This window comes from Gymnoscopelus braueri, assembly GCF_963280865.1.
Source record: "Gymnoscopelus braueri genome assembly, chromosome: 7".
NCBI lineage: Eukaryota > Metazoa > Chordata > Actinopteri > Myctophiformes > Myctophidae > Gymnoscopelus > Gymnoscopelus braueri.
In genome coordinates, this window is record NC_137608.1 from 53,236,309 (window position 1) to 53,250,060 (window position 13,752).

Here is a 13,752-nt window from a genome sequence, read left to right on the forward strand (position 1 = left end):
AGTGTGTTATCAGTGAGTCAGGTGTAATGATAGTGTGTTATCAGTGAGCCAGGTGTAATGATAGTGTGTTATCAGTGAGCCAGGTGTAATGATAGTGTGTTATCAGTGAGTCAGGTGCAGAAGCAAATATTTGAGTTACAAATGTTTGCTTTAAAATACATAAGATTTGCACACATCTTCATGATTTTCCAAAAATAGCAGATCTACAAGCAGATCTACAAGCTCATATCTAGTCATATCTAGCCATATCTATCTTGTCATATCTAGCCTGTGCAGTGTTTTATTATGAAGCCTAAAAGGCAAACAGAGGTGTATTTTGTATTCATATGTTCCAATAATATTCAATAGCCAAACACACAATTAAAGGGATAGTTCACCCAAAACATTCCTAAGCCAATAATGTGATGACCAGCGGACCGGTAGGCAGTGGTTCCGGTTCGAGACACAAAAGGAGATTCTTTGTGTCTCCTACCGGAACCGCTATATCAAATTAAAAAATGAAAATATAGCAGATCTACAAGCTCACAATGCGTCGTGATGCGACGCATTGTGAGCTTGTAGATCGGTTATTTTCAAAAATATTTGTATACATTTGAAAACTTGTGAAATGGGACATTCTGCATAATGAATACTTTTACTTTTGTACTTTAAGTATATTTCTGTACCAATACTTTTGTTCTTTCACTCACGTAAATCTTTTATTCCGGACTTTTTTACTTGTAACAGAGAATTTCTATATTGCAAGTATTGATACTTTTACTTAAGTAACACATGTGAGTACTTTTTTCCACCACTGCTTAAATGTGTGATGGTGACACAGGAGGACGAGAGCTTCAAGCTGCCAGAGAAGGACCAGCTGGTGTGCTGGATCGTGAGCAACTGGAACCCTCAGTATAAAAGAGTCCAGGTCTACGAGGAGATGAAAAACCACGTCAAGATAGAAGTTTACGGGAGAGCCTTCGACCGCGCCGTGACTCCAGAAGAGTACGTCAAGGTGATGCACGGCTGCAACTTCTACCTGTCGTGGGAGAACTCCATCCACAGGGACTACATGACGGACAGACTGTACCATCCTCTGAGGATGGGGGCCGTGCCCGTGGTCCTGGGCCCTTCCAGAGCCAACTACGAGGACCACGTTCCGGGAGACTCTTTCATTCACGTGGACGACTTCGCCCGGCGGCCCGAAGGAGCTGGCGGAGAGGCTGGTTTACCTGGACAACAACCACACCGAGTACATGCTCTACTTCCAGTGGAGAGAGAGGTACAAGGTCCATCAGCACGTCTTTGTCAGAGAGCAGGTCTGTCCATCGTGTCAGCATCTGGAAATGAACAAAGGCTATCGGACGTTTCATCATCTCACTAAATGGTACTGCATGGGTTAACAACACATTTTGGGCGGGAACCCCTTATTGTAACTATATACCTTTCAGGACGGGAACCCCTTATTGTAACTATATACCTTTCAGGACAGGAACCCCTTATTGTAACTATATACCTTTCAGGACAGGAACCCCTTATTGTAACTATATACCTTTCAGGACGGGAACCCCTTCTAGGGTTCCTGTTGCTTTATTGTACAGTATTTAGCAACATTTTTTTTTTGATATTTTTGAATAAATATTTGAAGTTTATCAGAAAACAGGTCAGGATTTAGAAGCTGTTTTAGAATGGGTCTAAATGGTTTAACCCATTAAGACCGGGGAACGCTTCTGTGTCCTTTTAGATTTTAACCACTTTAACCATTATTTTATACTTTTGGCTATTCAAAAATAGCAGATCTACAAGCTCTTAGCGTGGCACCGCGCTAAGAGCTTGTAGATCTGCTATTGAAAAAAAAAACTTGAATAATTTTTTGGCAAATCTTTCAATGTATATATTTTTTAAAGCAAGCTTTTTTTTTTACTCAAATCTTTGCTTCTGGGGGGTCCCTGGAACAAAATACTTTGAGATGGGGGTCTGCAGCCAAATACATGTCATTTTGGGGGTCCTTGATATGAAACAGTTTGAGAACCACTGATATTATAGCAACATGTGTGTTTCAGAAAACTGTTATGATTTAGAAGACATTAGTAGAATCACCAGAAGCAAAGATTTGAAGAAAAAAAAAGTATATTCAAAGATTTTGAATAAATAAAAAAAAATGTAAAGGAGGCCGATGCTCACCTCCAGGGTTGGCGACAGGTGCGTAAGTCAAAATAGTATAAATTATGGAGGAGATCTCTGATGGTTCAGTCAAAGAATGAGACCCGCACACCGTCTGGAACTTGCAAAAAAATGTAGCTCTTTATTTTGACGTTTCGGTCGTTAGACCTTCATCAGGACAGACAATACAGAACACATCAACCACCAAACATTTTAAAGGCTACACCTCCCAAGTGAAGGTCGTCGGACATGCAACCCATTGGCTGCACCCGCAATCTCAGACCTAAAGCCACTCCCACCACCATCATATTAAAGCAACACCAATCCCATTCACAAAATAATTTTTTTTTCTGGGTCAAGGCAACACTAATTACGGCTCTGAATAGCAGAGGAAAAGGCCTGTACATGTCATCGGGCCAGGTCTTCAATATCTATAAAGGAAGAGATAATATTAGTGGACCCAATAATAATAAAAAGACACACAGTGAGAATAAAGGTGAAAAATTAACGAATCGAGCACAACAGGTCTATTACATAGCTAGTCCATCCAAATAACGCATGACTAATCACAGCATAACATTAAGTACAAATTCATCATTTAAGCCTTTTGGGGCCAGTGTTTGGAGTGTGAAGATCCCGTAGGCTTCTCTTCTCTTTAGGAGAAGGTCTATATCACCACCTCTAGGTGGCATCTTGATCTGTTCTATCCCCTGGAATCTAAAAGAGGATATGTCATGTTGAGCATCATTAAAATGAATAGCGACAGGATATTCGCGATCATTCCTGCGTATTGAGCTTTTGTGCTCACTGATGCGTTGTTTTAATTTACGGGTAGTTTTGCCAACATATGCTATACGCCACAAGGGCACTGAATCATGTAGATTACATGGGTGCTATCACAGGTGATGATACTTCTAATAGGAAACTATTTTTTTCCGGTGTGTGGATGTCTAAAGTGCGTTAGTTTGGTTGTGTTATTACACTGCGCATAATGACCACAACGATAATTTCCATTTGGTAAGGGGCAAAGACGTGTTTGGATGGACTGTGCTGGTTTATTTTGTGCAAAATAGGCATTGACAAGGTTGTCTCGGAGATTGCGGTCACGTGTAAAAACAAATAGAGGAGGATCACGAAAGGCAGTGGTTAATTCAGGGTCTGACTGTAAAATGTGCCAGTGTTTTTTGAAGACTGCTTTGATGGCTTGCGAGTGAGGGGAATAAGTTGTAATACAAGTGACTGAAAATGTCTTTTTGTTTTTGTTCTTGTTACTGGTGGTGAGAGTTCAGAAGGAGGTGTGTGGAGCGCTGTGTTGTAGGCTTGGTTCACCCATGTGGTGGGTCTCACATCTCTGAGGCTTTCTCAGTCAAATCTTCTGTAGAATGACAAACCCGTCTTAGTCTATAAACTTGGCTCTTGGGGAGGCCCCTTTTCAGTGGTGTAGGGTGAAAACTGGTGGCCAAAAGGAGTGTGTTTCTATCAGTCTCCTTCCTGTATAGTGTAGTGAATAAATCTCCATTGCCTTTCATGACCCACATATCTAGAAAATGTACTTTCTCTGTGCTGTGGTCCATTGTAAATTACAGTCAAAACTATTCAACAGTCTAAAAAAAACATGTAGTTCATCCACATTACCCTGGTAAATACAAAAGACATCATCAATGTACCGGTACCATTTTAAAATTCTATTCGAATGGCTGTTGATGTCTGGGTTGGAAACAAAAGTGTGCTCAAAATATCCCAGATATAGATTAGCATAGTTAGGGGCGCAAATAGAGCCCATGCTGGTGCCTGAAACCTGAAGATAAAACTCATTGTCAAACTTGAAATAGTTATGTTTCATGACGAGGTTTGCCAATTCAATAATAAAATCATTTGGGGGGTTTGTCGAGTCATCTCCATGCAATAGAAAAAACTTCAATGCCTCTAGGCCTCCATCATGTGGCTTGTTAGTATACACACTTGTCACATCCAAGGTAACTATTAAGGCATCATCAGGGATATTTTTAAGGCTAGAAATCTTATTAATAAAGTCTGTGGAATCTTTAATGTATGACGGTAGAGACTCTGCAAATGGCTTAATATGAGCATCTACAAAAGCAGATAAAGGAGACAGCAAGGAGTCGGTCTGAGCCACAATAGGCCGACCTGGAGGATTCTCTAAAAAAAAAAGAAAACGGGTTGAATTGGGTGCTGGTTATGTAAATTGTCGCATTCAGATTCAGAGATCCAGCCCTTAAGTTTGGCCTCCTCCAAGTATGGTAAGACAATCTTTTGAAATGAGTCAGTTGGATCGGATTTCAATTTTGTGTAGACCTTTTCATTAGCCAATTGGGAGAGGATCTCAGTTTTATATTAATCTGCATCCTGGGTGCAGATAGCACCTCCCTTGTCTGCGGGTTTAATTACCAGATCTTTAGAGTCCATAAGTTCCTTCAGTGCTGTTTTCTCTGTAGGTAATAAGTTATAGGAGACACGGTAAGGCTGAGTTACAGTGTGCATAATGTCTTGGTCTACTAAGCGACAGATGGTATTAATAGAAGCGTTTGAGACGTTAGGACTAAATCTACTTTTCGGTCTAAAGGACGAGGGCGCGCTCAATCTTTACTTTAGTAACGTTTGCACAATCTTTCTGTTATTGTTGACTCTCATCGTGTCACTGTCACAACCCAGAGCTCTCATTCTCCTAATTAACATAATTAACATAATTAAAACCTCATGGGACGATGGGACAGGATAGACTGAATGTATGGATCATGTATTAAATTGAAGTTTATACATATAGGACACATTTAGGACACTTCACCATGTGTCCTTCAATTAGTGCTGAGTAATGAATTATTATTTATGAACTGACAGGCAGCCCTGCCCAGTTTTATAAGCATTTTAGATATTGATCATTTACAGTAGATATTGATAATAAACAGAAGGTATTGATTACTGGATGTATTGATCATTAGTCAAATCAGGATCCAAAAATAAGAACTGAACTCTGTGTTGGTGATATTATTGATGAGAATGTTCCTTGTTTGTGCCCCCCCCCCCCCAGTTGTAATGAGATCTGCTCCCCTGCTCATTATACATATGAATGATTACATATAAATCATTATATTAAGTAATGATTTATATGCACATGCAATTATAAATGATTGCATGTCATCAGCGTTTCCCATTAATGTCATAGACTGTGGCAGTCCACCATTCTCACCTCAGACCACCCTAGAAGGTCTAGGTCCACCCATCACCTCAGACCACCCTAGAAGGTCTAGGTCCACCCATCACCTCAGACCACCCTAGAGGGTTCAGGTCCACCAATCACAGGGAAACAGTGATGTCATAAGGATCGTAACACATTAATTATCACACATTATGAATGATTACAGAATAAATGACTTATGGTCAATTATAAAATAATAAAACCTTTTTCACAAACATGGCTGACTGACTTCCATTCAGATGGATATTAATATTAATGTTATGAAGAACTCTGATTGTGTGTGTGATCATTTATTTAATGTTTCAATATAGTTAAGAACTGAAATATTATGTTTGTGTTTTCTGACGACAGAAACTATACAAAGTAATTTGATGAACCGCCCACACTAATTGGGACTCCCTCTTCCTTTGGTGTGTCGCCCAGGTGGCGCCTAAACCCTGACCTTCAACCTCACAAAAACTATGTCTATAAACCTGACCTTAACCCTAAACCCTGACCTTTGACCTCACAAACACTATGTCTATAAACCTAACCTTAACCCTAACCTCAAAACCACGTCGACATGGGCGCACACTAATTATCGTTAGCCTTGGCTAGCCAATTAGCATTTTTAAAGGACACATTTGTAAAAAAGGAGGATGATGTCATCATTGTGCTGCTGTTATGAGTATTTAAAAGCTGAATGGACACACAACTTTCCTCCTCTCTCCACCAGAGGGCAGCGATGACTCTCTGCTTCTCTGAAAACACACCCAGGTGTTCTGTGAAAAGACAATAAACCAATAAGAATTATAATGTATTAACTGTGTGAACATGTTAACACTTTAGAATAACATCCCCTTATAATAGTATATTAATCATTCCCAAATGATCAGTTAATGTGTTACTCATAACTTGTCAAATGTTTGTTAATGGTTTAATGATTTAAAACTATGCTATACATGGTTAATAGATCATGAGCAAGTTGTTAGTTTACCAAGAGGACCCCCCCCCCCCATCTGACCACATTGTCATCAGTGTTGTCTGATACAACAAATCATTTGATTATTAGATTCATTATTATGATAAATTATGCAGAAGACACATGATAATGTGAATTCACACGACCAGGCTAGTTGTTTCACTTCTTACACAAGCATGTTGTTTTGTGTATGTTTTCTAGTTTTATACACTTTTATACAAAAAAAAGTTTAGTAAAAAGAAAGAGGAAGTGAACCTGGGTGTGTGGGAGGAGTCTAAAGATCGTCATTGGTTGTCGGCACCAGAATACGACCTGATAGAAGAAGAAGAGAGACAAAAAACAGACACACAAATAAATGTTGTATTGTGTGTGTATTTCTACATAAAATGCATACATTGTACACACAATAACACAATAATACAACAACACACCAACATTAGGGTTCAGTCATCAGAACTAATATGAACATTTGACTCTTATTTAGGACTAAATGTAACACTGATGGTATTAAAGTTAAATGTGACTACATAGAACACACTTTGACCTCTAACTAGGTCGTCTAAACTGGTCTAAACCGGTTATGGTTCTAAACCAATATAAACCTGTTTAGGTTGTGGTTTTACATGTTTGTTTGTTTGTTTGCATTTCTGTGAGGGTTCCACATGTCATGATCCTCTGTTGATCTGACCTAATTTTTTCCACTGGTAGTATAATAATTAATTAAACATGTTAATTAAATAAGTTAATTAAACATGCTAATCACCTCGTTTCTTCCACTGGAAGTAGATGAATCCAGACAGGAACAAGACCAGACCCAGAACCAGACCTGATGCTCCCATGGCCACCTTGTTCTTCACTGACTCTTGCATGGAGTCATCTGACAATACAAATATTATATCATATCATACTGTATCATATTATTACAGTAGATTAAAACACCTTGTTCTTCACTGACTCTGACATGGAGTTATCTGACAATAAGCTACAATAAATAATAAACAGACGACACAGTCATTGTGAGTCTGTTCAGTAATAATGAGTCCAACCCTATTGGTCCAGTCCTTGAGGAGTTTGTCACCTGATGTGACATGTCCTTCTTAGAGCTATAAATACGTCCAAAACAAAGGATATGATGATAGATTTTAGAAGACATGAATCAACCTTTTACTATGATGATTATAAAGCAGGCTGTGGAATGTGCAGAAAGTATCTTAGGACAGAGTCATAGACTCAAAACTGTGAGGTAGTTTGTAAAAAAGAACATCAGCGCTTCTTCTGTCTTAGAAAACTGTCTTGTTTTCACATTGATAAAACCATGATGACTCTTTGATCTGCTTTTATCAAGTCAATCTGGTCTTGTATATGTTTTTATCAAATCAATAAGTTCATAAAAAATATATATATTCAAAGATTTGCTAAAATAGCAGATCTACAAGCTCATAGTGCGGCACTTGGTGCCGCTCTATGAGCTTGTATATCTGCTATTTAGACAGTAGATTACAGTAGATTACAATAACTGACCCCAGTCCATCTTGATAGGCGCGGTCAGGCTGGGATGTTCCACCATGCATGTGATCTTCTCTCCTGATCTGTAATGCACACGCGTGTGCACACACACACACACACACACACACACACACACACACACACACACACACACACACACACACACACACACAGTAGTAGTAGCTGATCTACATGCTGAATCGCGCCGCGATTCTATTCACATTGATTCACGTTGATCTTTGTTAATATTTTTTTTGACTATTATTGTGTAGGAGCGTGAATGCCCCGCTGGGCTCTCCTCCGCTCTAGTGTTTATTGTGTATTCCACTATTCCCTCCCCATTGCAGAAAAAATAGGAAGGTAAGAGGCAGAAGAGACTTAGTAACGAGATACGCACGTTATAGCGTATTCCTGTGTGTGTATTCGTGTGTGTGTGTGTGTGTGTGTGTGTGTGTGTGTGTGTGTGTGTGTGTGTGTGTGTGTGTGTGTGTGTGTGTGACTTAATATTAACCTACCAATTAATGGGCCATTTTCAGCAAGTGAGTAACACTTGTTTTATTTTTAAATAATAAATGTATAGGTATCTGTTAGGTGTGTATTTCTACGTATAGGTGTCTGTTAGGTGTGTACCTGGGTGTGTACTCCAGGTAGGAGTGGTACTGGTAGTACCACTCCCCATCAGACAGCTCATCGGTAGAGGAGAGACCAGAGGTCAAAGGCTCTTGACCTATCCACCAGGTCACCAGGATCACTTCAGGATAGAAGTCGTAGCTAATGCACCTCAGCATGTGAGTGTGTTCACCACGACGAGGGGGAGTCTCTGACTTCAGTCTCACTTTGGGCTCCACTGGATAAATAAGATTATTATTATCATTATCATTATCATTATCATTAGTAGTAGTAGTAGTAGTAGTAGTGGTAGTAGTAGTAGTAGTAGTAGTAGTAGTAGTAGTAGTAGTATTATATGCCAGTCATAGGAACATGTCTTTATCATTAATAATTGTATATCATCCAAATTAGATCAAAATGATCCAGAAAGCCGCAATACACTTGGTCAACCAGCCAAAATGTTCACGTTTCTCGGCTCTCCCCCGTTCTCCTCTCCCTCCATTGGCTCCCAGTTGCTGCCCTCACAGAGTACAAAACACTGATGTTGGCCTAAAAGGAACCAAAGATATGACACCCCCATATCTTCAAGCCTGATCCAACCCTACAACCCCTCCCGCTCACTCATATCAGCTAACACAGGGGAGCTGTCTGAATCTTCTCTAAAACACCCTGGACAACGCTACACACGTCCTAGACTCTTCTCCCTTCTCTAAAACACCCTGGTCAACGCTCCACACGTCCTAGACTCTTCTCCCTTCTCTAAAACACCTTGGACAACGCTCCACACGTCCTAGACTCTTCTCCCTTCTCTAAAACACCCTGGACAGCGCTCCACACGTCCCAGACTCTTCTCCCTTCTCTAAAACACCCTGGACAACGCTCCTCACGTCCTAGACTCTTCTCCCTTCTCTAAAACACCCTGGACAACGCTCCACACGTCCCAGACTCTTCTCCCTTCTCTAAAACACCCTGGACAACGCTCCACACGTCCTAGACTCTTCTCCCTTCTCTAAAACACCCTGGACAACGCTCCACACGTCCTAGACTCTTCTCCCTTCTCTAAAACACCCTGGACAACGCTCCACACGTCCCAGACTCTTCTCCCTTCTCTAAAACACCCTGGACAACGCTCCACACGTCCTAGACTCTTCTCCCTTCTCTAAAACACCCTGGACAAAGCTCCACACGTCCTAGACTCTTCTCACTTCTGGCTCCCAAGCGGTGGAACAAAAATTCCCCATTGACACACCTCTTCAGACTCCACCTCAGCCTGTAGCACTAGACCTAGCCTTGATGACCTTGCAGGCTTATGCAAAGGCTAAAATGTCATTTAGATATCATGTTATGTAGACAGATGCCAGGTTCATTGTAGACCTGGCATTTTATCGGTTTGTATAGTTTCAATGTACAGATTATTTATTTATTTGATATTATACTGTTTAGACTGATGATAGGTTCTTGGTTTACCTATGATCCTAGATTACTATTTCTATGCATTTGATGTATTACCTTGTGTTTTCCTTGCTTACTGTAAATCACTCTGGATTAAGAGCGTCTGATTGAAATTGAAACTGTAAATGTCAGTGTTTGGCCACCAGATGGCACCAGAGAACAACATTTCATAGAATACTGTAGATTCTACAATAGTCTACAGTTTTCTACAGAGTAGAATGCATTTATATAATATAATTTTAACATACTAAATATATAATGTAATTTAAACACATTAAATAATTCACAGTTACACAGTTATAAAAACAAAAATAAACCAAGCAATACCATTTAATGAAAATAGTGCAAATTAAGTGTATAGAGGTGTGTTTTAGCCTGCATGGTTCTTTTTAAAGTTAATTTAAAAACATTAATCCTGGTGTCTCTGTTTTAGGAAGGTCATTATATGTAGGTGAAAACACTCAGAAATAGATCTATATGTTTCATTTATACTCGGTGTACGATGGTGACACCACATGTTGTGAGCTTGAAGATCTGCTATTTCCACTGTGTGACAGCGTGTTAGGATCATAGAGGTATAATATAACTAGAGGGCGGATTGCCCCGCCCCCAGCTATCATTTCAATGAATGTGCTCACTGGCGTTTTGAAGCACCCGGAAACCTGCCGGAAGTAGAATTATTGGTTCGATAGTGTCCTTTTTGCGTTCTACGGCAGCCCGTGTGTCAAGGATTGAACGCGAGATATTTATTAAATACACTCGAGATGCACATTTATTTGTAAATGCATATGTATGTATGTATAATATGTTTACATATTTATATGTATAAATATAAATATCTCTCAGTATGTTTTGCGCGTGCATGTATTTCTCCCCGCCTGCAGTTCCAGCTTTGGCCACTGGGGTGGCAGCTTCAATGTTTCTCAGCAACTCTGGGGGCTTGGTTAGGATACAGTATAAATCAGGCTTAAAGGGATAGTTCACCCCAAAACATTTTTTGTTTCTATGGATTAGTCACCCCATGGAGACTTGAATTCATGGATATTGTTTTGTTTTTGTCTCATTCCTAAGACAATAATTTGATGACCAGCCGACCGGTAGGCAGCGGTTCCGGTAGGAGATACAAAGGAGACTCTTTGTGTCTCCTACCGGAACCGCTGCCGGTCATCAAATTATTGGCTTAAAAATGCGACAAAAACAAATAAATATCCATGAATTCGAGTCTCCATGGAGTGAATAATTGATAGAAAAAAATCATTTTGGGGGTGAACTATCCCTTTAAGTGTTTAAGAGGATCTGAAATGTTTCTCAGCAGATTAAGTCATGTTTTATAATCATTATCAGATCAATATTAACACCATTAATCATCTCTGAATAGAATCATTTATTATGATGTCATGTTATAGTTTATGAGGTGATGAGTGTTGAGTGCTGCTCTGAGATCAGCTCACCTCTCTTGTTCAGAACACGGGGGTAGTAGTTCTCAGTGTTGGATTTGCAGAATGCCTCTCGTTGTGCTCTCATCACAGCCAGTTGTGTAGGATCTTTATTGAGGCGCTCTGCGTTCTTCACACCATACTCAGTGTATCCAACAAACTGATCTACACTACTGTCCCACCTGACCAGCTCATCACCATCGAAATTATTTGACCAAATGTACTGTATGTCCTTCAGCTCACTGGAGTTAAACACACAGCGGTGAGTCTCATAGAACACATATCCATCTGGAAATAGACAATTAAAAATGTCATTAATGTTCAGTTTTCTTATCATCTGTATAATATCAACACTAGGCTAACTGCCCCCCATCGGCCAAATATGTCACTACATAAAGTCTGTCTGTCTGTCTGTCTGTCTGTCTGTCTGTCTGTCTGACCCCATCATGTATTTCCAGGATAACCCTTTTTTTTATACCTAGGCTATTTGAAAATATGCCACGCTACGAGCTTGTAGACCTGCAATTTTCAAACATTTTTGTACTTTTACTTTTGGTACTTTAAGAACATTTTGATGCCAATACTTTTGTACTTTTACTCAAGTAAATTTGGAATTCTGGACTTTTACTTGTAGCAGAGTACTTCTAGATTGCAGTAATGATACTTTTACTTAAGTAAAACAGTTGAGTACTTTTCCCACCACTAACTCTAGTCAATAAACAAGGTAAATAGTCACATAAGTAGAGAGTAGAGAGAACAATGTAGAGCCTCAAAGAAACTATAGGATACCAGGTCAATCATTACAACAATCAGCTGAGTTATATTAAACAAATAAAGGTCATTATTTATACTGTAATTAAAGCATGCATTGCAAACCTAAATGAAAACACTAAACTACTACTTTTGAAATTAAATTGCAATATTTTATATAACCCCCAAATGTATCAAATAAATCATCATTCAATTCAAATAATTGAATGAATGCATTGACTTCTGGGGGGTCCCCAGATACCTTTTTTTGGGGGTCCCCAGATGATTAGCTTAATAGGTAACATTGTTTTCTCACTCAACAGTAAACAAACCAACATACAGTATAAGTGGATACATGGTATCTGCACATTTATAAAGTGACAATGTAATGACTTTTAAGACCTTTTTAATAGCAAATTGGCCAAATTGTCAAATAAATAAGAAAGAGGCAAACGTGAAAATAACCGATCTGCAAGCTCACAGACATTATTTTGGGAGGTCCCAAGTTCAAATAGGATTATTTTGGGGGGTCCCCAGTTCAAATATGATAAATATGGGGGGTTCCCAGTTCAAATAGGATTATTTTGGGGGGTCCCAGTTCAAATAGGATTATTTTGGGGGGTCCCAGTTCAAATAGGATTATTTTGGGGGGTCCCAGTTCAAATAGGATTATTTTGGGGGGTCCCCAGTTCAAATATGATAAATATGGGGGGTTCCCAGTTCAAATAGGATTATTTTGGGGGGTCCCAGTTCAAATAGGATTATTTTGGGGGGTCCCCAGTTCAAATATGATAAATATGGGGGGTTCCCAGTTCAAATAGGATTATTTTGGGGGGTCCCAGTTCAAATAGGATTATTTTGGGGGGTCCCAGTTCAAATAGGATTATTTTGGGGGGTCCCAGTTCAAATAGGATTATTTTGGGGGGTCCCCAGTTCAAATATGATAAATATGGGGGGTTCCCAGTTCAAATAGGATTATTTTGGGGGGTCCCAGTTCAAATAGGATTATTTTGGGGGGTCCCCAGTTCAAATATGATAAATATGGGGGGTTCCCAGTTCAAATAGGATTATTTTGGGGGGTCCCAGTTCAAATAGGATTATTTTGGGGGGTCCCAGTTCAAATAGGATTATTTTGGGGGGTCCCCAGTTCAAATATGATAAATATGGGGGGGTCCCAGTTCAAATAGGATTATTTTGGGGGGGTCCCAGTTCAAATAGGATTATTTTGGGGGGTCCCCAGTTCAAATATGATAAATATGAGGGGTTCCCAGTTCAAATAGGATTATTTTGGGGGGTCCCAGTTCAAATAGGATTATTTTGGGGGGTCCCAAGGTGATAGGCCACACTCACAGCTTCAAACCACCCCCCCCCAAGATGATAGGCCACGTCCACCCCCAGCTGATAGCAGATATACAAGCTAATTGCGCGGCACCCGGTGCCACGCTATGAGCTTGTAGATCTGCTATTTTTGACGTCCAAAGCTTTAAACCACGCCCCCAAGCCGATATGCCACGCCCATATTTTTTAGAACAAAATGTCTCACAATATGAATACATTTTGATATATTTATTTTGATGGTAACTATTGTATAATCATATTATCTGCACCTCGAGCATATATTCAAGTTTACTAAAAATAAATATTATATAGAAAATATTTCACCTTAAAAACCATAAATG

General features: G+C 39.6%; 1 protein-coding gene and 1 pseudogene across 2 annotated transcripts in view; one reads left to right on the plus strand and one right to left on the minus strand.

Moving 5' to 3' along the window:
- The first annotated feature begins 808 nt into the window (after window positions 1-808).
- Window positions 809-1,382, plus strand: LOC308089145 (4-galactosyl-N-acetylglucosaminide 3-alpha-L-fucosyltransferase 9-like; annotated as a pseudogene). The gene has a single exon. The product of its transcript is annotated as a 4-galactosyl-N-acetylglucosaminide 3-alpha-L-fucosyltransferase 9-like (transcript).
- Window positions 1,383-6,575: 5,193 nt separating this feature from the next.
- LOC308088132 (H-2 class II histocompatibility antigen, E-S beta chain-like) overlaps window positions 6,576-13,752 on the minus strand; it is a 29,199-nt gene continuing 22,022 nt past the window's right edge. The window contains exons 7-11 of the mRNA XM_080432506.1: window positions 11,339-11,611; window positions 8,457-8,673; window positions 7,842-7,909; window positions 7,084-7,197; window positions 6,576-6,632 (exon numbers count right to left, since the gene is read on the minus strand). Coding sequence (XP_080288632.1) covers window positions 6,595-6,632; window positions 7,084-7,197; window positions 7,842-7,909; window positions 8,457-8,673; window positions 11,339-11,611 — 710 coding nt within the window. The 3' untranslated portion in view covers window positions 6,576-6,594. The remainder of the gene's footprint in view (window positions 6,633-7,083; window positions 7,198-7,841; window positions 7,910-8,456; window positions 8,674-11,338; window positions 11,612-13,752) is intronic.